Source organism: Panthera pardus, unplaced genomic scaffold, assembly GCF_024362965.1.
Source record: "Panthera pardus isolate Hobbes unplaced genomic scaffold, ASM2436296v1 HiC_scaffold_181, whole genome shotgun sequence".
NCBI lineage: Eukaryota > Metazoa > Chordata > Mammalia > Carnivora > Felidae > Panthera > Panthera pardus.
In genome coordinates this window covers 264,800-292,734 of record NW_026526745.1, presented here as the reverse complement: position 1 = coordinate 292,734, position 27,935 = coordinate 264,800, and the positions used below count along the sequence as shown (strand labels likewise).

Below are 27,935 nucleotides of genomic sequence, written 5' to 3'. Positions count from 1 at the left end.
TCATGATTTATTGGTTTCTTAATCTATGTTAGAAATTAGGGCATAGTTATAAAAAAGAAAATTATATCGACAGAAAATATGTCATTTTACATAAGAAAATTTATGTACATACAATATTGTAGAACAAGATAATGTCTGTTTTAATCAGTAGGAAAATGATGTGAATTCAGTAAATGATTTTGGGCCATTTGGCTATCTGTTAGGAAAAAAATTGACAGGTATCTAACAACAAAAGATAGATATTAAGATTAAATAAAGAAATGACTTATGAATACATGGAAATACTTGTGATAGCAACACTCCTAGTTGGACACAAATCCTAGAAGCCATAAAATGAAAGGCTGACTCGTTTGATTACCTAAGAATTAAAATCTTAAATATGAAAAAAGACCATAAGTAGTTTTTTATAAATGACAAGGCTTCTATTTTAAGATGTCAAATCAATCACATGTTATGATCTCCTTTGTGGTTCAAGGCTTTGGAACTTCTGAACTTAAGGTAAACTATTCCATAATTATACTGCAACACAAAGAGAGGAAACCTCTTCTGATCAGAAAGTGAGGACTCCTAGCAAATTGAAACAGGCCACAGATGGCAAATGATGTAGTGTGGGCATATTAATATTTATTCATCAATGAGTTTTTTCAATAATAAGCCAGTGACAATCAAAGATGAAAGTGTACAATTCAATATATTTCCTTCTGAAAGAAGTTTCGTAAAAATATTTGTGCATTGTTAAGAAATCTATTCTTCATTCATATCCCAGATGAACTTCAAGGGAATATCTTTCATCTTCGTTTGGAAAATCATGTCAAACTTTTCATTCTGCTCAGCAGTCATGTGATTTTTCCAGTCTCCAATCGTACCTGGGAGGAACAGCAAAGAAATTGCTTCAAGGCAGATTCTGGGAGGAGGGGGCATGATGCCTTAGTGCTGGGAGAAACACCATTTTTTGGACATTCATTTTCCTCCCTAGTAAGGCCCCTGTTGCTCCTGCACATGGCAATGGCCCTTTTCTCTCCCACTTTATGGCAAGGGGAAAAGAAAACTCATCATCACAATTATGAGGTAATTTAAGGTAATTAGCTCAAGCCCTGAGCTGTCAGCTACCTGACAAAGGAGAAAACTCTTGCAACTTGTTGACTATTTTGTTTCAGGCTAACATGGGCTATTGTAGTTTACAGAAGTCCTTAAAAATTCCAAAAATCAGATATCATTAGACAAATATTTACTGATGAGGACATGGATGCTCAGAGAGATTTTTAAAATATAGCCCAAGCTCATACAGTTTGGAATGGCCCACCTGTAATTATTCCATCTGTACCCAGTGTAGGTTTACAACAATCTTACTTTAAACTTACAGACACAGAGTTGGGACGGCAAGTAGAGGTCGATAGAAGGAGAGGCAAGAAACACTGAATGTAAAATCACGCTAAAGTGTAAACAAATAAATAAACCAGCTTCAATGCTAATGAAACTGAAAACACAAACACAATTTGTGCAGGAGTGGTAGAGCCAGTACAAATGACATTACACTTCATAACATCTAAGAGAAAAGTATGTGCAGAAGAAACAAGGGAATGTGCATCATTTCCGTAAGGAAATTTGGCTTCTCCATTTTTTGTTGTCTTGGCCATTTCAGTCTCTCGTTTTTCAGGTGTGTTAAAGATGTGTAACCACAGAAAATTTTCTTTTTTCAAAGAAAACAAATGCAAGTGCCATGATGATGGCATTGGAGAAGGATTGTAGCATCTACAACATGACAGGATGCGCTGAGGGTAAAGGGAAGGGCATGTCCCCACTTCAGGTTGGCTCCAAGTTACCAGTGTTTCACATTTTTTAATTGAATGGGTGAAGATGTACAAAGTAGTTAAGTGAAGGAAATACTAATGTATTTAAGCCACTATTTATTGCGATTGGCGTAGAGGCATAAAACATTCTGATTAAGTGTAAAATTTATGTCAATTCTGTATTATCGATTTTCCAGGTACTAAGAAGATCATACATTTTAACTTAGAATAATTTATAAAATAATAAAAATATTCTAACATGTTCACATTTATCATTTATATGAAGGAATCATTCATTTAAAAATGCACTCACCAGAGGTATCATATTGAGATAAAGGAGATATTCCTATACATTTTTATGATGGAAGATTATTTTGTTACTGGGAAGGACTATTATGTATACTATACTATTATGTGTGTGTGTGTGTGTGTGTGTATGTGTGTGCGTGTGTGTGTATACTATTATATGTATACATAATAGTCCTCCCCAGTAACAAAAGAATAGTGAATATGTGTTGTTAATTCAGTCCTGGACGAGGTTCAGACTAAATCACAGAGATGGAAGAACAGCCAGTGATGGCCAACTGTGCCACCATTAATTCATCATCATGTGCCTAACCCATTGTACTGGGGGAAAATAGTCTAACACTAAATGAACATCCCTTTTGTGGTAGACATGGTGATAGGCATTGGTAGATTTCCAGGGGCCAAGGAGAAGGCCTTGCAACTTTAGGTTATTCATCCAGACACATTCTGGGACCAAATAATATAGTCTCTCGAAGAGCACCAAGAAGAAATCATGGAAAATCAACTGTGTAGGGAAGGGAACAGGGCCATAGCAGCTCCACATCGGGACAGCTTAGAAGCTACACTTCGTTATGTTTGTATCACAGTGCAAGATAGCCAAGCATTTATTGTTCAACATCACCTTTGCGAAGGAAATGACCTTTTTTTTGTATCCCAAAATAGGCCTTGAGTTTATTGTCATAATTGGCTCGTGGGTCATTCTTCATGTTTTCAAACGTGGCCTGTCTCACAACGGCATCCACGTCCTCTTCACTCAATTCTTTCCCCAAAAATTTGCATATTTTTAACACAGAGCCTCTGAGATCCTGAAACAAATCATAATATGATAAATGATGCACATTATAAGAAAGAAGACACACACAAAAGTCACAGCTAAATATCATTATGGGAGTGAAAAATGTAGGTGCTTAGGATACTTAGAAAAGTGGAGCAGGACCATGAGAAGGTTCTTGCTTATTCCTTCTTGATAAATTAATTCCTCCCTTGTCCACTGTTTTAGAGTGCATATTAGGAACACTCATATTTCATTCTATTTGTGTTAAGTGGGCAAGTATTTGGTGAATAGCTACTATATGTCAGATGCTGCCCTAAATGATGGTGCACGTGAACAGAGGCACAACAGGGAATCAGTTCTGGGAATTCAGTACAAGCACTTACTGGCAAAGAGTAATTATGTAACACAATTCAGAGAAAGTTCCTCAAAGATGAGAAATTTGTTCTGGGAATTAAACCAAAACCAGGACTTTTTTGATAGACAAACTGAAGATACAGTGTTTAAATCAAAAAAAGAGTATCTGCAAAATTGTGGTTGCATGGAAGGTGTGGGATCTCAGGTCACAGGAGTATGAGAATTTGAGTTTCTCTGGGGCTATATGGGAACAGGTCTGGAATGAGAAAGATGGGAGGTGAGCCTGTAAGCAATAGAAGGACAATCAACAAAACTAAAAGGCAACCAACAGAATGGGAAAAGATATTTGCAAATGACATATCAGACAAAGGGCTAGTATCCAAAATCTATAAAGAATTCACCAAACTCCACACCCGAAAAACAAATAATCCAGTGAAGAAATGGGCAGAAGACATGAATAGACACTTCTCTAAAGAAGACATCCAGATGGCCAACAGGCACATGAAAAGATGCTCAATACCACTCCTCATCAGGGAAATACAAATCAAAACCACACTCAGATATCACCTCACGCCAGTCAGAGTGGCCAAAATGAACAAATCAGGACACTATAGATGCTGGAGAGGATGTGGAGAAACGGGAACCCTCTTGCACTGTTGGTGGGAATGCAAACTGGTGCAGTCGCTCTGGAAAACAGTTTGGAGGTTCCTCAAAAAATTAAAAATAGACCTACCCTATGACCCAACAATAGCACTGCTAGGAATTTACCCAAGGGATACAGGAGTGCTGATACATAGGGCCACATGTACCCCAATGTTTATAGCAGCAGTTTCAACAATAGCCAAATTATGGAAAGAGCCTAAATGTCCATCAACTGACTAATGGATAAAGAAGATGTGGTTAATATATACAATGGAATACTACTTGGCAATGAGAAAGAATGAAATCTGGCCTTTTGTAGCAACGTGGATGGAACTGGCGAGTGTTACGCTAAGTGAAATAAATCATACAGAGAAAGCCAGATACCATAGGTTTTCACTCTTATGTGGATCCTGAGAAACTTAACAGAAGACCATGGGGGAGGGGAAGGGGGAAAAATTACAGAGAGGGAAGGAGGCAAACCATAAGAGACTCTTAAAAACTGAGAATAAACTGATGGGGGATGGGAGGGAGGGGAAAGTGGGTGATGGGCATTGAGGAGGGCACCTGTTGGGATGAGCACTGGGTGTTGTATGGAAACCAATTTGCCCATAAATTTCATATAAAAAGAAAAAAAGAAGGGCCATATTGTGAAGAAGATTACAAGGCCAGCCAGACACTTGAATCTCTATTTCGTAGGTGATATGCACTCAGCCAGAGAGTCTAGATTTGGTATATGCCCTATGGCAGGGGTAACAGAAGCTAGTGACAAACACGCAGCAGGTGGCAGCCTTTAGGGTCGCCAGCCTTTCAGCTCTTTCTCTTCTTTCCTGCTAAGAGATCCTGGTGGTGTCCTGGCAGCAGTGCCCAGCCACATTCCATAATGATCATTATTAATCCAACTTCCTCGTGGCAATCCCACTGTCTGCTACAAGAGATTAGTTTAGGGTGGTCACATGGCCCAATTTGGGTATTGGGTCTGAAAGAGGAAGTCAAACAGAAGTTTCTGAGAGTGAGTTTCCTCACGGAGCAAAAGTGGGAACAAAGCAAGGCAAGAATGCCACTTTTCTCCCCGTTAACACTCTGTCTGCCATGTAAGCTATCATGTGAAGACATGACTTTGGAGCTACAACTGTCCTGCTACCATGAGGGAAACATCGTCATCACACCAAATATGGTACAAAAGAAACACAGAAAACCCTGGGATATTCTTGACATGCATGAGCCAAACACCCAGCATCAGGGTAGCCTGGCTCTGGGTTTTAGTCAGTAAGCAATAAAAGTTTTCTTTTCAGGCACATGTAGTTGACTGTACTGGGAGCTGAATTCTTTCTAATCATACACAGGTATTTTCATTTAATTTTTCCTGCATGGTTTAATCATACACAATACAGACAAGATTAAAGTTCCCAAGAAATGTACCTGCAAGTGAGGAACACACATCTACAACGTTAGTGTAATTAAAAATGGAAGGAAATAGATATAACAATTCACGAAAGAGAAACCAATAATCTGACTCAAAATAATCAAATCATTCACACCAACATACATAAACAGACATCTATTGACACACAGATAAATTTTGAAAAGAAACCTCCAGTGGTAGTTCTAAATGGAAACCTGGTAAAGAAAGCATAGAAGTGATATAGGAAAAATGTCTCCTGGTACACAATCTGGGTTCTCAAATTTGATATCATCCTTTGGGTGTTCTGGGCATAAACAATCAATTCATTCAGCCAGGCTGGCTTACAGCTTCAGTGAAGTCAGTAATGTCACATTTCTCACCTTCTTCATCTCCTCATACATCAAGAAATGAATGTTGAACAGGTTTTTGTGCTCATACCAACCTTTGATGTGGTCAAACCAAAGACTTCCTGCCACTGTGGGGAGAACAGATACATCATTAAGTAAATATGTTGAACACATTGAAAAGAATCTACAGTCCTAGGAGATGCAGGAACCTTTAGTAACAAAGGAGGAAAAGGAAGTGTGCTGCTAGATTCCAGATTTCCCCTAGCATCTGGTTGTGGGAGAACCATCCAACTTCCACCAGGAAACAAACATACAGTCAAGGAGAAATTAGTCTCTTAAAAATGCATTTCATATAAATAGAAAATAATCTTGCCATGGGGTAAGAAAAACTGAAAAGGGAAAGGAGGAATGAATCCTCTCCTTACTTCTCGACTATCCCCAAAGGCACATGGAGGTATTTCTACTCTGCAAGGAGCACGAGAGGTCTCTGAAGAGTCACTTCAGCTCTGCCACAATGCATTGGACACAATCGTAAGTCTGTTCCAGATCATCACGTTTACTTCTGCAAGCTTTGTTCCTGGTCAAATAGCTGCACTGGCTCCTCAGATAAGAATGTGGTGAGCACCTGTTTTGCTCGATGGATAGAACATGCAACTCTTGACCTCAGAGTTGTGAGCCCCATTCTGGGTGTATAAATTACTTAAACAATGAATAAAAATTTACTAAAATATTTTTTAAAGGACCCTTGGGAGGAGCCCCTTGAAATATGAAGTGCAAAGCTCCAAACGTACGCTCTCACTGAGCTACTTCTCACTAAGCTAGGACAGAAATCTGTGTGCCAGTGAAATAATCTCTCCATGGTTAGATGTAATTATTCTCTGTTGGTATGACTGTAATCTTGACAATCTGTTGAGAAGGAGAGAGAGTTAGCAATATTTGTACAATGGCTGGACATGGTCACCTAAGACGACACTACCAACTGGCTTGATACGTTGATTACTGATCCCCATTCTACTCTATTTAAGCAAACTCTTTCTCTCTGCTAGAGCTTAAAAACTCACCACAGGACACCAAACTTAGTATTTTATGAAATTTTAGTTACCTTCTCCTTCTAGAAATAGATTCATGAATTCCACAAAGTTATCTGTAGCGGATGCTGTCAGTTTCTTTGAAAAGTGAAAATATGAGCACATAACATCCTTAGGGTTTCTGTATATGTAAATAACCTGGAAAGAAAGGAAGTATTCATTATATCTGATGCTTTCATAATGTCATATTTGTACCCTAATGCCCTCCAACTGAATGAAGCCTGTTAGCTTAACTTTACAGTTTCTAACCATGTCTTGTATATATTCAGCCCTCTTTGTATTTTGCATTTCTCCTCTGCAATGGCTCTCCCTTAATGATTGGGAGACTTAATTATTGGTGACTATCAATTACCTCACATGGTACCTCTTCTTACTCCCCTAGACAGAAACCAACAATATTCTCCTGTCCCTACCTCAACAAGCTAACATATGTGAAAATATCTCATAGCTATACAATTATGGCAATAGGAAAAACTTACTAAGATATTTTCAAATCATCTGTGAAAGTTTAGATTGTATTTCTCTCATCCTTCAGTGTATGGTTCACATAATTCTTATATATCTTCACAGTATAAAGCACAAGTACTTGACCCATAGTAGTTACTTCTTCAATATTTTTTGCATTGAAGGACTATGAGATTTAACTTTAAAAATGTATATTGTAACCAATCAGAAGCCATAATTTCATAAAGCAGTGAAGCAACCCAAAGACATTAAAAATACAAAGGATTGGGGTGCCTGGGTGGCTCAGTGGGTTAAGCGTCCAACTTCAGCTTAGGTATGATTTCATGGTCCATGGGTTTGAGCCCTGCATCAGGCTCTGTGCTGACAGCTTAAAGCCTGGAGTCTGCTTTGGATTCTGTGACTCCCTCTCTCTCTGCCCCTCCCCTGACTATGCTCTCTCTATACATAATAAATAGAACAAAATATATAAGGAAACTGGGAAAAGGAGTGGTTTGAAGATAAAATCAAAACTCCTTTTGGTATTGGCGCCCATATTTGGATAATACCTATATAGAGATATATTTGACATCTCTATAGATGTAGAGTTTTTAAATACTTTACATCAATCTAGAATTAAAGGGAGAAATCAACTATACATACATTGTATTTAACTTACGTGATTAGATAATCTAACTGAGGGATTAACTATAGAGGGAGAATAGGAGAAGGCCAGGCCAAAAATCTGGGAATCATCAGCTCTCAGAGGTTAGACAGAGAAGGAGAAGCCAGTAAAGAGGAAGGAGCAGCGTCTCAAAATATAATTGTATAAGTTAGAAAAGATCTCACATAACATTTCCTAAATAGTGAAAGTATCAACTTTTCTCACAAAAAGCCAAAGCCCAAGATGAGAGTGCAACAGGTTAGGTTAACTCATCATCTCGATGTAGTCATAGACTGAGTCTCCTACTTTTCCACTATGACATGCTAACCCTTCTTTATGTCCCACACAGCTGCCACTTTTCATCCCCATGGTCAATTAAAATAATGAAGAAACCTTCTTTCAGAGGACACGAAAGAAACTTCTTCTTTACTTGTGTTGTTGTTCATAAGCTTGTCACTTACCTGTGCCTTAAAAATTAATGGCAAGATGCCTGGTACCAAGCCCTGGTTTTGCACCAACCAAATTTTACCACTCTAACCATCAGACCAGAAGCATATACAGGATACAAGTCCAAACAAAATGAGAGCTCTGCTGAAATGAAATATGAAGAGAGGGAAAGGTTTTTGGGTAGAATCTCCTCTAAGTGTCCACTGAGACATTATGATACCACGAATGTGGTGTCTGGAACAGCAGGAAAAGAAAATGTTTAAAGACATAGAAAGTGATCAACTATGTCAGATGCCAGTGATAGGCCAAGTAAAGTGATCAAGAAATGATCCCCCCTTTTCAAAAACTATAATAACAAGGGACGTTGACATTCAGGATTCAGGGAAAGCGCGGAGAATGAGGCTAAACGCTTTTAAGAAGTTTATCTCAAACAGAAAATGAAAGGCAGAAAATGAAAATTGAAATGGAGCAAGACAAGTTTTATTTTACTGTTAAAAAATGCCACATGAAAACTTCATTATGGGCCAAACAGAATGATCCAATCAGCATAAGGAAATTGGTAATGAATGAAAAAAAGCAAATTATATTGCTTAAGGAAAGTCTTTGAGAGTAGAACAAGTTTCTCAACAGTGGCACCATGGACATTTCGCCAGATAACGGTCTGTGGTTGGGACTACCGTAAGCATCATGGGACATTTAACAGCATCCCAGGCCTCAACCCACTATAACTAGCAGCACCACCACCATAACCAAAAATGCCTCAAATATGCTAAATATCCTGTGGGGAATACGCAGAGCTGAGAGCTGATGATTCCCAGATGTTGGCCTGGCCTGACTCCCATTTGCGAAACAGTGGTACAGACAAAAGGGATCCAAAAAGGGATCCAGACCATGAATGGAGGGGCAGATATGTAATGAGAACAAAACTGTGTACACATCCCACCTTTTCCTCTTAAGGAGGGACAGCAGTGAGGGGAGGTTTTGCATGTGGAGGGCATCTACTATTAATGGTTTACTTGGAGTCTTTTACTGGGATAGGTAGAGCAGAATGCTGCTGAGGTTTGAGAAGATAAAGAAAGTATGAAAAGTCAGTATGGAAAGGGGGGGAAGCAAAACATTTTTAAAAAGTAAAGTGTGAGAATTGTGGCCATAAATGTAAAGAAAGACACAATTTTTAACTGTTTTGATTTTTTCTGACCACACTACCAGATTCATGAATATAGGTACTAATATAACACAATTGTGTTTCAGCAGAATTAAGGGTTGGCAACAAATCATAACAGTTGAATTAGCAAAAGAATTTAGACAAAAAGGATTTGAATTTAAAATGTAGAGTCATTGGTGGGCAAGAAGCAATTGGGGACACGCATATATATGAGAGTGAGTGTGGGGAATAGGAGTGGGGAGGGGGCTGGAGAAATGAATGTGCTGACACATCATTGAACGGAACACCTGAAAAGAGCAGGAGGAAAAGGAGACAGCACTCAGATAATAAGGTGCTTGAAGCAAAGATCCGCATTAGGGCAATTACTGGCGATCCCTTTTGTCATTCATTCAACTCTAATGCCTTCTGGACAGGGTTCTATGCACTGCAAACTCCATCTGTCTCAAGGGTTTTACACTGTGGCCAGAAACATAGACAATAAATAAACAGGTAAGTATGTATTACATCAGAAAGCAAAAACAGTCATAGACAAAGGCAGGTGCATAACACGTGGGTTGCAGAAGAGGGTTACTGAGGTTGGTGGAGGAAAAGTGGCTGGAGTTTAAATCAACCGGAGAGGCCTGGCAGGGCTAGGGTCTGGGAGGCCAGTGCAGAGCCTGATGGGTCAACCTGAAGGAGGCAATCCCACACTTGTGTGGCCCTGACAGGAAGTGCCTCCTTCATGTTGATCCTTTGAGCGCAGTTGGCCTCACTCCTATCTGGCCAGCCAGAGACAATGTACATCAACTTTGAAATAATCCCGTGAGTCAGAGGAGTGGAGGTAGAGAGGGAGAAAATGAGTCAAGAGTTGAAATTATCAGTGGGTGGAGGTGACTGATACTGGGAGAGACAGAAAAATCACTCAGTAGGTACAAATGATTCTCTCTGAGCTTCCCTCAGATTTCCAATGAACTCGGTACATTCACAGAGAAAGCGGGCAAAACAGGTTGGAAGCGTCAGAAGGAAGCGAGGAGAGCATACAGAAAAAAGAAAAAGGAATTGTTGGCAGTTTATATACACATGGTAATATAGCTAACAAATGAGAGGGTATATAATATATAATGTATATGATATTATAATATACTCTATGAAGTAAATTAAATGCACTCCTATATAGTCTCATTTTCCAATGGTTGTGTTCCATATGTGATCAGAAAACAAAGGGTGAAAGATAAAATCAGATACTGGAAGATAAGAACACAAAAGTCTGTTGAAAATTAATGCATGACAAATACCACATTTGCTAACACCTGGACGAGTGCAGCATCAATGTAATGAATAGAAATGAAATAATGAAAAAGCAGTTGTCTTTCAGCAGCCATAGTCTATTTTCCTACTTTGGCTTTTTTGTTCTTTAGCCCCCTGGGAACCAAGTAGTATGGGATGTGGGTAGTGAAGAGACGAGGAGATGGTCTTTCAGCAAAATCCACTTCTCGAGAGAAGTACTCAAGGAAGGGGATGCGTTCAACTGTTTCCAGATTCCCAATGCCTTTGCGATGTTCTTCAAAATAAATCAAGCACAATATCTGCTGAAACCAGACAGTCCCTGTAAAAGAAATAATTTTGTTTTAATGATGCGAAAATTTATCCAAAAAGTATATAGATGTGTCATCAGTTTTTTAATCAGAGGTTGTTATTATAATACGTACAAAGGTAATTTTGTCTCAATGGAATTTTTAATATATAAAGGGTGCAGTGTGGGTAAAGACAAACATACGTTGCCTTTGCTTTTCGTTATAAGGAGATTCTACATGTGAAACTCCATGGGCATTTGTCCCACAAATTTTTCTTGAGTCTTCTGTACTTTCTTCTGCTTCATATATGGGAATTTTAAACTATCTTCTATGCCTGCCTCAAGATTTCCTTCCCCAACCCCACTCCTAGGACGTTAGCTAATAGAAAAAAAAAATGGCATTTTACTGATAGAGTCACTTTCCATCTTTCCCCCGTTCCCTATGTTTCTTACTGTGCCCATGATGTCACTTCGGGAAATAGTGTTCATTATAAATCCCTAAAGGAGGCCCTGTGATCCACATGGAGACAGGAAGGAAAAGATTAGACCTTTTGCTGTAAGTGGGATGTGACAAATTCTAAGGATGACTATTTCTCCCAATTCCAATTAGAGTGGACATATGTCACAGAATACACGGGTGTACTGCCTACTCTAGATTCCTTCCACTTCATTTTGCATGCTTCATATATGGGAATATTAAGAGTTAAAACACACCTTCTGTAAGGTCATGCTTCTCATATATACAGGCAATGCTTCAAAAACCTACCCCAACAAGAAGTCACATGTCCCAGAAAGGTTCAAATCAACATCTTAAATGAGAAAGTACATTGGCCCCTCATCAATTCCCATCCTATAATTCCTTCCTGAGACCACCCTATCACCCTGCCTGTGAAGCAGCAGCATCTGGTAAGCAAGATCATTGTTAAGAATACATGCCTTGCTGTCAGGTGGTATGCACCTTGTCTGGAGCATGATGGGCATAAATCCTCCAGTGTTGCCCAGGGAAGACCAAGATCATGTGTGCTTACATGTTACCACAGCTGATGTTCAAACACAAAGAAAATTCATTGTTATGAAGCTCTAAAAGGGTTTCTTACATTCTCCAACCTTTCCCAGATAAGAAGTACTGCTTCTGCATCAGGTATCACAGCTTCAGGGGTGCCGAGGAATTACCAAACATGACCTTAATGGGTTACAAATCTGCAGAAATTTAAGACTATGAGGACTGGAAGAACGCGTTCCCCAGGCAAAATAGGCTGCATTTTTCCTGTCTTTGTCCTCTCTCCTGCTTCTGCTTCCATATCCACTCCCCTATCACAACCTATCTTTCTCGTTTTCTCTTTTCTTTCTTTCTTTCCTCCTTCCTTCCTTCCCTCCCTTCCTCCTTCCTTCCCTCCTTCCTTCCCTCCTTTCTTTCTTCTTTCTTTCTTTCTTTCTTTCTTTCTTTCTTTCTTTCTTCCATTCTTTCTTCTTCTTTCTTTCTTTCTTTCTTTCTTTCTTTCTTTCTTTCTTTCTTTCTTTCTTTCTTTCTTTCTTTCTCCTTCTTGCCTTTTTGGATGTCAGAGGTTAATGTAAGTTGATATTTATCATTTTCTGCAGTCATGCTATACTAACATCACTGATTCACTGCAGGCACTCCAAGATCTATTAATTCCTTATATTCACATTTCCTGCTTCCATTCCTACCCCTACTTCCACCACAGACAAGAAGACTTTAGGGTTTAAAGTATATTCTTTCTTGGAAGATGTTCTTTTGAAATATGTATTGTTGTATGTGCTTGATTTTTAATCCATGCACGTCATTTCTTACTGTTTGTCACTGTGAGCTGTGGTTTAACATTCCTTTACATGCTACTGCTGATCCATTGCACCTAACAGATGCTGTCTGTGTTTCAGGGTGTGCATTCATGCACTGACCTGTCTAATTTCCCCCAATGGACAGCACACCCCAAACAACACTGCCACATACACCCTCACTCATGTTGCCTATGAACCCATATGAGATATTCTTGGAGACATATACTCAGGAGCAAAATTGCCTGGTATGTCTGTATTTCAGTTGATCAGATAGTGCCAGACTGCTCCCCAGAGAATGGCTGCTTCAGTCTACTCTCCCAGCAGTATTATGCTAAAGCATGCAGATGTGTGTGTACTCCTTGGCAGCATTCAGGGTTTCTGACCTTTCTAATTGCTGTCAGTGTACTAGATATAAAGCAAGTGACTATTGTGTACCAGCTTTGTGGTTTTTTGTTGGCATTGGTGGAGAGTGGTTTCCTTCGGTAAATTTTCAGCTTATCTCTTTGGCTCTTTTTATAAGTAGATCACTGTTCTCTTCCAGTTGATCTGTATATACACCTAATATATTCTAGGTATTAATTATTTTTAATTATAGTCATTGCCAGTAGTTCCTCTCTTTTTTTTTATTTTTTATTTTATTTTTTATTTTTTAATATATGAAATTTACTGTCAAATTGGTTTCCATACAACACCCAGTGCTCATCCCAAAAGGTGCCCTCCTCAATACCCATCACCCACCCTGCCCTCCCTCCCACCCCCCATCAACCCTCAGTTTGTTCTCAGTTTTTAACAGTCTCTTATGCTTTGGCTCTCTCCCACTCTAACCTCTTTTCTTTTTTTTTTTTTCCTTCCCCTCCCCCATGGGTTTCTGTTACGTTTCTCAGGATCCACATAAGAGTGAAACCATATGGTATCTGTCTTTCTCTATATGGCTTATTTCACTTAGCATCACACTCTCCAGTTCCATCCACGTTGCTACAAAAGGCCATATTTCATTTTTTCTCATTGCCACGTAGTATTCCATTGTGTATATAAACCACAATTTCTTTATCCATTCGTCAGTTGATGGGCATTTAGGCTCTTTCCATAATTTGGCTATTGTTGAGAGTGCTGCTATAAACATTGGGGTACAAGTGCCCCTATGCATCAGTACTCCTGTATCCCTTGGATAAATTTCTAGCAGTGCTATTGCTGGGTCATAGGGTAGGTCTATTTTTAATTTTCTGAGGAACCTCCACACTGCTTTCCAGAGTGGCTGCACGAATTTGCATTCCCACCAACAGTGCAAGAGGGTTCCTGTTTCTCCACATCCTCTCCAGCATCTATAGTCTCCTGATTTCTTCATTTTGGCCACTCTGACTGGGGTGAGGTGGTATCTGAGTGTGGTTTTGATTTGTATTTCCCTGATAAGGAGCGACGTTGAACATCTTTTCATGTGCCTGTTGGCCATCCGGATGTCTTCTTTAGAGAAGTGTCTATTCATGTTTTCTGCCCATTTCTTCACTGGGTTATTTGTTTTTCGGGTGTGGAGTTTGATGAGCTCTTTATAGATTTTGGATACTAGCCCTTTGTCCGATATGTCATTTGCAAATATCTTTTCCCATTCCGTTGGTTGCCTTTTAGTTTTGTTGGTTGTTTCCTTTGCTGTGCAGAAGCTTTTTATCTTCATAAGGTCCCAGTAATTCACTTTTGCTTTTAATTCCCTGGCCTTTGGGGATGTGCCGAGTAAGAGATTGCTACTGCTGAGGGCAGAGAGGTCTTTTCCTGCTTTCTCCTCTAAGGTTTTGATGGTTTCCTGTCTCACATTCAGGTCCTTTATCCATTTTGAGTTTATTTTTGTGAATGGTGTGAGAAAGTGGTCTAGTTTCAACCTTCTGCATGTGGCTGTCCAGTTCTCCCAGCACCATTTGTTAAAGAGACTGTCTTTTTTTCCATTGGATGTTCTTTCCTGCTTTGTCAAAGATGAGTTGGCCATACGTTTGTGGGTCTAGTTCTGGGGTTTCTATTCTATTCCACTGGTCTATGTGTCTGTCTTTATGCCAATACCATGCTGTCTTGATGATTACAGCTTTGTAGTAGAGGCTAAAGTCTGGGATTGTGATGCCTCCTGCTTTGGTCTTCTTCTTCAAAATTACTTTGGCTATTCGGGGCCTTTTGTGGTTCCATATGAATTTTAGGATTGCTTGTTCTAGTTTCGAGAAGAATGCTGGTGCAATTTTGATTGGGATTGCATTGAATGTGTAGATAGCTTTGGGTAGTATTGACATTTTGACAATATTTATTCTTCCAATCCATGAGCAGGGAATGTCTTTCCATTTCTTTAAATCTTCGTCAATTATCTTCATAAGCTTTCTATAGTTTTCAGCATACAGATCTTTTACATCTTTGGTTAGATTTATTCCTAGGTATTTTATGCTTCTTGGTGCAATTGTGAATGGGATCAGTTTCTTTATTTGTCTTTCTGTTGCTTCATTGTTAGTGTATAAGAATGCAACTGATTTCTGTACATTGATTTTGTATCCTGCAACTTTGCTGAATTCATGTATCAGTTCTAGCAGACTTTTGGTGGAGTCTATCGGATTTTCCATGTATAATATCATGTCATCTGCAAAAAGGGAAAGCTTGACTTCATCTTTGCCAATTTGGATGCCTTTGATTTCCTTTTGTTGTCTGATTGCTGATGCTAGAACTTCCAGCACTATGTTAAACAACAGCGGTGAGAGTGGGCATCCCTGTCGTGTTCCTGATCTCAGGGGAAAAGCTCTCAGTTTTTCCCCGTTGAGGATGATGTTAGCTGTGGGCTTTTCATAAATGGCTTTTATGATCTTTAAGTATGTTCCTTCTATCCCGACTTTCTCAAGGGTTTTTATTAAGAAAGGGTGCTGGATTTTGTCAAAGGCCTTTTCTGCATCGATTGACAGGATCATATGGTTCTTACCTTTTCTTTTATTAATGTGATGTATCACGTTGATCGATATGCGAATGTTGAACCAGCCCTGCATCCCAGGAATGAATCCCACTTGATCATAGTGAAGAATTCTTTTTATATGCTGTTGAATTCGATTTGCTAGTATCTTATTGAGAATTTTTGCATCCATATTCATCAGGGATATTGGCCTGTAGTTCTCTTTTTTTACTGGGTCTCTGTCTGGTTTAGGAATCAAAGGAATACTGGCTTCATAGAATGAGTCTGGAAGTTTTCCTTCCCTTTCTATTTCTTGGAATAGCTTGAGAAGGATAGGTATTATCTCTGCTTTAAACGTCTGGTAGAACTCCCCTGGGAAGCCATCTGGTCCTGGACTCTTATTTGTGGGGAGATTTTTGAAAACTGATTCAATTTCTTCGTGGTTATGGGTCTGTTCAAGCTTTCTATTTCCTCCTGATTGAGTTTTGGAAGCGTGTGGGTGTTTAGGAATTTGTCCATTTCTTCCAGGTTGTCCAATTTGTTGGCATATAATTTTTCATAGTATTCCCTGATAATTGTTTGTATCTCTGAGGGATTGGTTGTAATCATTCCATTTTCATTCATGATTTTGTGTATTTGGGTCATCTCCCTTTTCTTTTTGAGAAGCCTGGCTAGAGGTTTGTCAATTTTGTTTATTTTTTCAAAAAACCAACTCTTGGTTTCGTTGATCTGCTCTACAGTTTTTTTAGATTCTATATTGTTTATTTCTGCTCTGATCTTTATGATTTCTCTTCTTCTGCTGGGTTTAGCCTGCCTTTGCTGTTCTGCTTCTATTTCCCTTAGGTGTGCTGTTAGATTTTGTATTTGGGATTTTTCTTGTTTCTTGAGATAGGCCTCGATTGCAATGTATTTTCCTCTCAGGACTGCCTTCGCTGTGTCCCAAAGCGTTTGGATTGTTGTATTTTCATTTTCGTTTGTTTCCATATATTTTTTAATTTCTTCTCTAATTGCCTGGTTGACCCAGTCATTCGTTAGTAGGGTGTTCTTTAACCTCCATGCTTTTGGAGGTTTTCCAGACTTTTTCCTGTGGTTGATTTCAAGCTTCATAGCATTGTGGTCTGAAAGTATGCATGGTATAATTTCAATTCTTGTAAACTTATGAAGGGCTGTTTTGTGACCCGGTATGTGATCTATCTTGGAGAATGTTCCATGTGCACTCGAGAAGAAAGTATATTCTGTTGTTTTGGGATGCAGAGCTCTAAATATATCTGTCAAGTCCATCTGATCCAATGTGTCATTCAGGGCCCTTGTTTCTTTATTGACCGTGTGTCTAGATGATCTATCCATTTCTGTAAGTGGGGTGTTAAAGTCCCCTGCAATGACCACATTCTTATCAATAAGGTTGCTTATGTTTATGAGTAATTGTTTTATATATTTGGGGGCTCCGGTATTCGGCGCATAGACATTTATAATTGTTAGCTCTTCCTGATGGATAGACCCTGTAATTATTAGATAATGCCCTTCTTCATCTCTTGTTACAGCCTTTAATTTAAAGTCTAGTTTGTCTGATATAAGTATGGCTACTCCAGCTTTCTTTTGGCTTCCAGTAGCATGATAAATAGTTCTCCATCCCCTCACTCTCAATCAAAAGGTGTCCTCAGATCTAAAATGAGTCTCTTGTAGACAGCAAATAGATGGGTCTTGTTTTTTTATCCATTCTGATACCCTATGTCTTTTGGTTGGCGCATTTAATCCATTTACATTCAGTGTTATTATAGAAAGATACGGGTTTAGAGTCATTGTGATGTCTGTATGTTTTATGCTTGTAGTGATGTCTCTGGTACTTTGTCTCACAGGATCCCCCTTAGGATCTCTTGTAGGGCTGGTTTAGTGGTGATGAATTCCTTCAGTTTTTGTTTGTTTGGGAAGACCTTTATCTCTCCTTCTATTCTAAATGACAGACTTGCTGGATAAAGGATTCTTGGCTGCATATTTTTTCTGTTTAGCACACTGAAGATATGGTGCCAAGCCTTTCTGGCCTGCCAAGTTTCAAAGGAGAGATCAGTCACGAGTCTTATAGGTCTCCCTTTATATGTGAGGGCACGTTTATCCCTTGCTGCTTTCAGAATTTTCTCTTTATCCTTGTATTTTGCCAGTTTCACTATGATATGTCGTGCAGAAGATCGATTCGAGTTACGTCTGAAGGGAGTTCTCTGTGCCTCTTGGATTTCAATGCCTTTTTCCTTCCCCAGTTCAGGGAAGTTCTCAGCTATAATTTGTTCAAGTACCCCTTCAGCACCTTTCCCTCTCTCTTCCTCCTCTGGGATACCAATTATGCGTATATTATTTCTTTTTAGTGTATCACTTAGTTCTCTAATTTTCCCCTCATACTCCTAGATTTTTTTATCTCTCTTTTTCTCAGCTTCCTCTTTCTCCATAACTTTATCTTCTAGTTCACCTATTCTCTCCTCTGCCTTTTCAATCCGAGCCGTCGTGGTTTCCATTTTGTTTTGCATTTCGTTTAAAGCGTTTTTCAGCTCCTCGTGACTGTTCCTTAGTCCCTTGATCTCTGTGGCAAGAGATTCTCTGCTGTCCTCTATACTGTTTTCAAGCCCAGCGATTAATTTTATGACTATTATTCTAAATTCTCTTTCTGTTATATTATTTAAATCCTTTTTGATCAGTTCATTAGCTGTTGTTATTTCCTGGAGATTCTTCTGAGGGAAATTCTTCCGTTTGGTCGTTTTGGATAGTCCCTGGAGTGGTGAGGACCTGCAGGGCACTTCCCCTGTGCTGTGGTGTATAACTGGAGTTGGTGGGCGGGGCGGCAGTCCGACCTGATGTCTGCCCCCAGCCCACTTCTGGGGCCACAGTCAGACTGGTGTGTGCCTTCTCTTCCCCTCTCCTAGGGGCAGGATTCACTGTGGGGTGGCGTGGCCCGTCTGGGCTACTTGCACACTGCCAGGCTTGTGGTGCTGGGGATCTGGCATATTAGCTGGGGTGGGTAGGCAAGGTGCACGGGGGCGGGAGGGGCAGGCTTAGCTCGCTTCTCCTTAGGTGATCCACTTCAGGAGGGCCCTGTGGCAGCGGGAGGGAGTCAGATCCGCTGCCGGAGGTTTGGCTCCGCAGAAGCACAGAGTTGGGTGTTTGCGAGGAGCGAGCAAGCAATTTCCCTGGCAGGAACTGGTTCTCTTTGGGATTTTGGCTGGGGGATGGGCGGGGGAGATGGCGCTGGCGAGCGCCTTTGTTCCCCGCCAAGCTGAGCTCTGCTATCTGGGGGCTCAGCAGTTCTCCCTCCCTTTGTCCTCCAGCCTTCCCGCTTTCTGAGCAGAGCTGTTAACTTATGACCTCCCAGACGCTAAGTCGCGCTTGCTGTCGGCACACAGTTCATCCGGCCCCTCCACTTTTGCCAGCCAGACTCGGGGGCTCTTCTTGGTCGGCGAGCCGCCCCTCCGCCCCGGCTCCCTCCTGCCAGTCCGTGGAGGGCGCACCGCCTCGCCGCCCTTCCTACCCTCTTCCGTGGGCCTCTCGTCTGCGCTTGGCTCTGGAGACTCTGTTCTGCTAATCCTCTGGCTGTTTTCTGGGTTCTTTAGGCAGGTGTAAGTGGAATCTAAGTGATCAGCAGGACGCGCGGTGAGCCTTGCGTCCTCCTACGCCGCCATCTTCAAAAGCCCAGTAGTTCCTCTCTTTCAGACCCTATTAACTTTGCCTAGGGAACTCACTGTTAAGCAAAGCCCAAACATCTTAATTTTGATGTAACTGAATTTATCAAACTTTTACCTGTATATTTTTCTTTGGACATTTGTGTAGACGCTCTTGACCACTCCTTAGTTTCAATGATTTTTCTACAATATTTTTAATAGAAATAGTTGTATAATTTTACCTTTAATATTAGTGTCTTGAATACACTTAGAGTTTACTCTTTTATGTGCTGTTCGATTCCAGGTGAACTTCCTGCATATAGTGACACAGATTTCCTGGGACCAAATATACTATCTTTTCCCCATTAATAAATGCACCTTACTTAAATTTATATTGAGTTCTTTTATACACATGGAATTGTTTTTTAGGTCTTTCCTGTTCTTCTGGGTTATTTGTTCTTGTCTAAATGCTATGATGTGCTTCCTAAGGATGGCTTTGTAAAGAATGAACAAATTAAGTATGTAGATATATGGTATAGTATAAGGTGATATGTGTTATATTATGGAGGGAAAATAAAGCAGCAAAGAAGAGTGTGAGAATTTTGAGTGAGGCTGCATTTTTAAATATGACCATCCAGAATGCCTTAATGATAATATAAGTTTAAAATAAGGACCCAAAGGAAGGGAGTAAACCATGCACATATCAGGTAGAAGAGCATCAAGGGAAAAAGATTCTGTGAGTGCAAAGAGCCAGAGATAGGAACATGTCTGTTAAATTGAGGTAGAGCAAGAGAATCAGTGTTTTCTGGGGGAAAAAAAATATTAAAAACATTTCTTTCTAACAAATATTTTAAGAATTAGTAACAATCCTTCACAGACTCTTCCAAAAATAAAAAAAGTGGGGACACTTCCCAATTCATTTTACAAGGCTAACATTACCCAGCTAAGTACCAGAAAAGGCACTAGAAGAAAAGAATGTCACAGGCCATCAGTCTTGATGAATATAGATGCAAAAAATCCCCAATAAAATATTAGCAAACTGAATTCAACAACACATTAAAAGGATCATACACCATGATCAAATACAATTCATTCCAGGGATGCAAGGATGGTTCAACATCCACAAATAGAATAGTTTGATAATGCATTAAAAAATGAAGCATAAAAACCATATTATCGTCTCCATAAATACAGAAAAAATTCAACAGAATTGAATATTGTTCATCATAAAAATTCTCAACAAAATGTAGAAGGAACATAACTCAATAGGTTAAATGCCATTTATGACAAGATCATAACTGACATCTTTCTCAATAGTAAGAATTTCAGTTTTCCATCTAAGATCATAACCAGGGCATCTAAAGTAATGACCAAGATCAGACGCTTCTCACTAGTTTTACTGGAAATCCTAGCCAGAGCACTTAGACAAGAAAGAGAAACAAAAGGCATCTAAGTTGCAGAGGAAGAAGTAAAAGTGTCTTTATTCGTAGATGATATTATATATCAAAAACCCTAAACATTTCACCAAAAATTCTGTTAGAACTAATCATTTGAATTCAGTGAACTTGCAAGATAGGAATCAGCATACAAATATAACTTGTATTTCTATAAGCTAACAATAAACTATCAGAAAGAGAAATTAAGAAAACAATCCCATTTATGATAGCATCAAAAAGGAGAAAATATATAGGAATAAATTTACCTATGGAGGTAGAAGACTTACACGTTGGATATTGTAAAGTACTGATAGAAGGAACTGAAAAAAAAAATACAAATATATAGAAAGACATTCCTGTTCATGGGTTGGAAGAACTAATATTGTTAAAATCCCATACTACACAAAGCAGTCAGCAGGTTCAATGCAACCTTTATCAAAATTATCATGACATTTTTCGCAGAAATAAAACAAATAACCATAAAATTTTTTTGCACCATATAAGACCCTGTGTAGCCAAAGCAATCTTTAGAAAATACAGCTGAGCTAAAGGCATCACATTTATTAGTTTCAAATAATATTAAAAATTTATAGTAATCAAAACATTATGGTATTGGCATAAAAACAGATGCATAGATCAGCAGAGCAAGAGAGTGAGCCCCAAATTAAACATGTATAATCAACTAATTTCTGACAAAGGAGCAAAAAATATAGGGTGGACTCTTCAATAAATGGTATTGGGAAAACTGGACTGGCATAGGAAAAGAAGACTATGAACCACTCCCTTAAACCATACACAAAGTTAACTCAAAATGGATTAAATCCTGAATGTAAGACCCGAAACAACAAAACTCCAATAAGAAAACAAGGGCAGTAGTGCCCCAAAATTCATGCTGGCAATGATATTTTGGGACATGACACCAAAAGCAAATGCAGCAAAAACAAAATAAGTAAGTGGGAGTATATCAGACTGAAAAGTTTCTGTACACCAAAGAGCCCAAACAAAATGAAAAGGCATATTGAATGGAATAAAATATTTGGAAATCATATTTCTCATAATAGGTAATATCAAACCATATAGAGAACTCATACAACACAGCAGCAAAAAACATTCCCCCCAATCCCATTAAAACACAGGTAGAGAATACCCCACATCATGGTACTAGGCACCTTCAACCCATGGTGTTTGAAGGTGAGAATGAAAGGGTCCAGGCAAGGTGTAGAGAAACTTATTAATCCAGTGATTTCCCTCTTCATTCTCAGCAGTATATCTTCTATCTATACCTGGCTATGGAAGGGACCCCCCTACTGTGGGATCAATGGGATATACCTGTGGCTCGGCCTCCCTAATGTCATTCACATTGAATGGGGATGAGGCCGGACAGTGGCTCATAGAGCTGAGTATGAGCCCTAGCTGTGGGCTAGAAATGTCCTTAATAAACATCCTTATTTTTCAAAAAATAAAAATAAAAAAATAAAACACAGGTAGAGAATGTAAATAGATGTATGTGTAGGCCCACACACACAAAATGTATGTATATATTCTACACATATATATGAGTGGTATCAAAAATAAGACCCAAAGTATTTGGGGAATGATCGTAATTAGTATAAGTTTAATTTCCTCTTTCTCAGGTACTTGGTCATTAAATACAGCTTCAAGTATGTCCCAAGAAGCTGCCTAAATGGCAAATATTCCTGTGTCCTTTCCCAGCCCACTTCAGCAACTCAGTGTTTGATAGGGTTTCGTCAATCTCTCTCCTTCTTCATTATGCCCATTTCCCTTGCCCACATGAGAAATTACTTATATCCAGTAGATTGACTATATATGCAAATAGAATATGCTCCTAAAAAAAACAGTGCTCCCATATTACAGAAATATCATTTTATTAATTGTATTAGCTGTTGGAATACAGGACTCACCAGATTTGGGGTATGTGATTATGAAGACATCATCATCTCTGATTTCAAAATCATCTAAATTTTCTAAAAATTCAAGATTAAGTTGAGTATTTGCAAAATAACATCCTTTAAGTTTGGTTAAAAATTTGTTTGTATCTTCCATATTTCTGTTGCCTGCAAAATACAGATAAATTATTTGAGAGAAATTTAGTAGAATGTTATAGTTTTCCCTTCTGTATCTTTCCTTTTTAACAAACACAAACACTGAAAACCTGTTGGCTCTGAAAGCCTGGATTCTGGGTGTGTGGAATTTGGGGAATGCCCAAGAGACTTCTATTTATGGGCTAGCTCTTGGTTTTATTTGTGCGTGCTCCATTCATGTAGGTATGGGGAAAGTAGCTTACGAGTAATTATTGTAATATTTCTAAAAACTGATGCTCTTAATCAGAAATCTTATGTATATTTGAACAGAAAATGTATATACAAATAGGATTTAAGTGGGCTTCAAAAACACTTGGCTATCAGACCAACCACATAGTCCTTTATCAGCTGGCCTTTTTTCCCCCCTGTAAATGAACTACATTCACTTGCTTAGGTCTTAGTAGGTTCATAAAAGATTTCTTTTATATAATTTCTCGGTAGTCATTATCTGTTTATAGTAATCTTGGTACCTTTGAATTTAACTTTCTTTTTTTTCTTTTTTTTAACTTGTGACATCTTTAAAGTTATTGGGGTAGTACCAGCATGAATGGTCACAGGCATGAGTCTATTCCGGGAAGCCTGAGACATTGCGTGTGAGCAATTAAATTGCCCATAATGATAATATGGACAATGGCACAAAGGAAAAGCATGAAAGAAAACATTTAAATAATGGATCGCATGTAGAAAGTACAAACCAAGACTTGTGAGTCGTCATTTAGGTACATATTTTGCCTTTCATTATTATCTGTCCCTAACTATATGGAAAAACGCATTTTGATATGAGAACTCTGGGTTTCAGTTTTCTTGGAGGTGTTGCATCCACACGACTCCTGAAACAGAATGCTACGGGCACCGGTGACAGTCACAACAAAGTTTATTACAATGAGAGGCAAGGCCGACCGATCGGGACCAACACTCTTGATAAGAGTGCGGCCCCGAACAGCCGGGATACAGAGTTTTTATAACCGATCACATCGTTTTATCATCACCTGGGAACAGAACAGAGAAACAGTTCCCAGGTGAGTTAGAAACAGTTGTCTAATGAGGTGTTTACTTTAGACTTTCTGCCTCTAAGTTGCAACCAGTGGATCTCCTTGACCCTGCCTCTGATGCTCTTTTCTTTGAACTTTTGTTTCCTTAATTGGTGAAGCCTAATTTACAAGGGTATGAGGCATAGTTTACCAGAGCAAAGCAAGGCTGTTATCTCTTAACCTTCAGTGTCAACACAAAGCTGTTATTTTTCAAGCGAAGCATTAGCTCTACACTACAATTTAACCCTTACAGAGGTACTTCCAGATGACTCGGAAGTGTCCTATTCCTAGTTCTCAAAATAGTTGATCATAGCAGTAGCTGACAAAATAAGAGCTTAGAATTGCATAATTTGAAAACAATTCCAGAAAGCCAGAGCCAAGGGTCATTATAGAAAAATGGAAATAAGCATGTTTTTTATTTTGTTAAAGTTTATTTATTTTGGAGAGAGAGAGAAAGAGAGACAGAGCGCGAGCACAGAAGGGGCAGAGAAAGACGGAGACACAGTATCCAAAGCAGGCTCCAGGCTATGATATGTCCGCACAGAGCCAATGCGGGGCTCAACTCAGGAACTGTGAGGTCATGACCTGAGCTGAAGTCTGATGCTTAACCAACTGAATCACCCAGATGCCCCCAAATAAACAACTTTAAATATATTTTCACAGTCACACTGTTACTGGAAAACCTAGGATTGGTAGCCTCTCTTTACAAAAGAGATTTACGAAAAAAACCAAATTACTTGGAATCATCAACATGAATTCATAGGCAAGAAAGAAAGTGGGGGACCAGACAGCAAAGGATGGAGAAAGACAGGAAAGATGAGTTTTCGGTCACTGGAGATATTTAAAGAGTCTCTTTGCCATCTGCAGTGTCCAAGATGAAGAACATAATTTACATCTCGATCCCCACATTGGGCTGTAATAGTAACTTGCATTATAAAGAAGCAGTGGCTCCTTAGTGCAGCCAGTTCCACATCTTGGGATTAGAAAACAACAATAAGCCTGTAACATTTTGATCTTTTCATAAAGCAAACAAGATTTTGTTGCTATCAGAGGTGGTACTCAGGGGTCAAAAGGACCAACATGAGGACTGCCAGGGCAAAGATCAGAACAAGTAAAAAAGTTTTGTACAAACGTGACTTCATGATGATGCTATTAAAATGTGGCCACACAAACCGGCAACAAATTTTTAAAGCCTTAATAGGATTCATAAGATTAAATCATGAAAATCTAATAAGCAACCAGGTAAGAATTATCCATTGTTAGTAAAAGTAGGAAGGTCGTGTTTAGAGAACATTTAAAAATATATATGCCTGACCATAAGAGACTCTTTTTTTAATTTTTTTTTAACGTTTATTTATTTTTGAGACAGAGAGAGACAGAGCATGAATGGGGGAGGGTCAGAGAGAGGGAGACACAGAATCTGAAACAGGCTCCAGGCTCTGAGCTGTCAGCACAGAGCCCGACTCGGGGCTCAAACTCACGGACCATGAAATCATGACCCGAGCCAAAGTCGGCTGCTTAACTGACTGAGCCACCCAGGTGCCCCAAGAGACTCTTAAATACAGAGAACAAACTGAGGGTTGATGGGGGTGAGGGAGAGGGGAAACTGGGTGATGGACATTGAGGAGGGCACTTGTTGGGATGAGCACTGGGTGTTGTGTGGAAGCCAATTTGACAATAAATTATGTTTTAAAAAACATTAAACCAGCATAGAATCACAAAGATAAAAAAAAATACAGGGGCGCCTGGGTGGCTCAGTAGGTTGGGCGTCCGACTTCGGCTCAGGTCATGATCTCACAGTCCGTAAGTTTGAGCCCCGCATCAGGCTCTGTGCTGACAGCTCAGGGCCTGGAGCCTGTTTCAGATTCTGTGTCTCCCTCTCTCTCTGACCCTCCCCCGTTCATGCTCTGTCTCTCTCTGTCTCAAAAATAAATACACGTAAAAAAAAATTTTTTTAAATATGCCCGGTTTGTAAATTAACATGGGGGAATAATGAGAATTACTAACAAGAATATGGAAAATACAGAGTGACTTCTAACAGTGAGATAAAAAGTTAGAAAAACTTATGTAAAAGATACAGGAATGTTGGGGAGTGAAAATTGGTCCCTTTTATCTTTTCACAAAAGTAGAATAATGGTATCTTATAATACTGGAGCCTAGGCAGGGACATTGTAAACAATGCATCTGTGTCAGAGATTGACATGGTCTGGCTATCCAACGGGTCCCCTATATCAAAGGGCTTATATGTTCCTCAGGGTCCAAATGTGTAGAGTAGGCTTTAGGGGAAGGCATATGCCCCCATCTGAGCCCAACGTGATTGCAAATTGGATGGGAAGAAAACCTGGCATGTGACATATGTAATATTACCCAGGGTAGAAAGTTGAAGCTCTTGTACAATAGATGTGGAATTATAATTAGAATGAAGGTGATTCACAGTCAGTTGAGGTTAGTTGGAACACCTGTCAATATCTAATTTTTGATGTTCAGGAGCACCAGGAAATGCACTGAAAGTAAGGGATTTGCCTTTAGCACCGGTGGCCAAACAGCAAGAAACGTTCATACCTAAAGGAAGTGGTGTAGCAATTAAAATCCTTGGGAAGTGGCAGGGAGGATGTGAATATACCTTTAAAAGTGGGGAAAACAGAGCAAAAATATCTTTTGTGGCCAAAAGATATTGCTTCTGAGGGAGCTCAAGGAAAAGGCCATAGGACACATAGGACACATGCCTTTTCCTCGAATTGGCTGTGTTAACAGGAAATAAAGTAACAAGATAAGTAGACAAAAGGGGACATATCATCGATGGACTCCTTTTCTAGGGAAGTAAACTATTTGAAAACATATGAAAAAACTTAGTGTGATCCGAAAAGGGGGTAAAAAAGAAGATAAACTAGAATGAATCTGGTATTCTGCTATCATACATACTATACATTCTACCCTCTTCTATTCTCCGTGTATTAGAATCTAGTATAAAACACTACTGTTATGGTCCATTATATCTTTGTTTTAGTGTAAAATGTTCTTGAATCTCTATATAAATATTTTGGAACCAAAACAGCTAAGTTGATTGAAAATCAATGCAAAACAATTACATAATATTTTTGCTTCAAATATATGAGCTGATATCTTATATTTATCTAGCCCAGTGTTTAGAAAGATCACCTGAGGGGCTCCTGGGTGGTTCAGTCTTGGTTTCGGGTCAGGTCATGATCTCATGGTTCGTGGTTTCAAGCCCTCCACCAGGGCTCTGCACTGACAGCCCAGCCCCTGCCTGGGATTCTCTCTTTCCCTCTTTCCCTCTTTCTCTGCCTCTCTTCTGCTCTCTCCGTCTCTCAAAATAAATAAACTTAAAAATTTTTTTTAAAAAAGAAGGAAAAAAGTCTCACCTGAGACTGTATAATTAGTACAGTTCAGACAAGTTAAGGGGAGCAGAGTTTGTGCCCAGAAATATACTGCATTAGCAGGTGGATTTTTTTGCGACAGAAGCAATACAGATCCAGCAGACCCAAATAGCTTTTTACTTTTCCTTAACTGCCTAAAAGAATTTCCACAGGTGGCCTGTACCAGGAAGAAAACTTATACCAGAGATAACTTTGTACATCATAAAGACTCAATCACATGGTTGAGGTTGAGTAAACACAAAGAATATGTGCTCTTCACATGTTCCTGTCAATCGTCTTTGTCTTCTTTGAATTCCCAATGCTTTCACCCTCTTCTCTTTAGCTCAGGATAATATATAAACCTCAGTTGTGGGACTGTATTTGACTCTTCCTGTTATATGGGGCTGCCATATGTAGGTAATTACATTTGTTTTTTTCTCCCGTTAACCTGTCTTATTTCAACTTAATTACTATATCAGCCAAAGAACATAGAAAGAAAATGGAAAAGGTTTTCACCCTCGATCAAAAATGCAACTACTCACCAATAAGAGCTTGTTGAAATGAAGACTGAACTTCTGACATCAATGCCAATGGGAAGAATAATCGTGCTGCCACTGGTTGAAAAAGACTTAGCTCAAGACTGTGTTTTCTATGAAGAGATTTAATGATTCAC

The 27,935-nt window shown here is 39.2% G+C and overlaps 1 protein-coding gene across 2 annotated transcripts; it reads right to left on the bottom strand.

The window, feature by feature from the left end:
* Window positions 1-27,935, bottom strand: LOC128778153 (amine sulfotransferase-like). 2 transcript variants are annotated; one of them, XM_053906487.1, is made up of 7 exons: window positions 27,805-27,935; window positions 22,675-22,827; window positions 10,798-11,006; window positions 6,719-6,842; window positions 5,650-5,744; window positions 2,719-2,902; window positions 1-866 (listed from the first exon to the last, which is right to left on the bottom strand). In XM_053906487.1, exons 1-7 carry the CDS (start codon window positions 27,842-27,844, stop codon window positions 745-747), a joined length of 927 nt encoding a protein of 308 aa, XP_053762462.1. In that variant the 5' UTR covers window positions 27,845-27,935; the 3' UTR covers window positions 1-744. The 2 variants fall into 2 exon arrangements, with proteins under 2 accessions (XP_053762462.1, XP_053762463.1); XM_053906488.1 differs by having other exon boundaries at window positions 2,737-2,902.

What these genes read in the sequence shown, in the direction of transcription:
- LOC128778153 (XM_053906487.1), bottom strand. Translation starts at nt 27,844, where the DNA reads ATGTCAGAAGTTCAGTCTTCATTTCAACAAGCTCTTATTG. An exon ending in ATTTCAACAAGCTCTTATTG is followed by an intron (nt 22,828 to 27,804) that starts GTGAGTAGTTGC and finishes TGTATTTTGCAG; the next exon opens with GCAACAGAAATATGGAAGAT. An exon ending in AATCACATACCCCAAATCTG is followed by an intron (nt 11,007 to 22,674) that starts GTGAGTCCTGTA and finishes TTTCTTTTACAG; the next exon opens with GGACTGTCTGGTTTCAGCAG.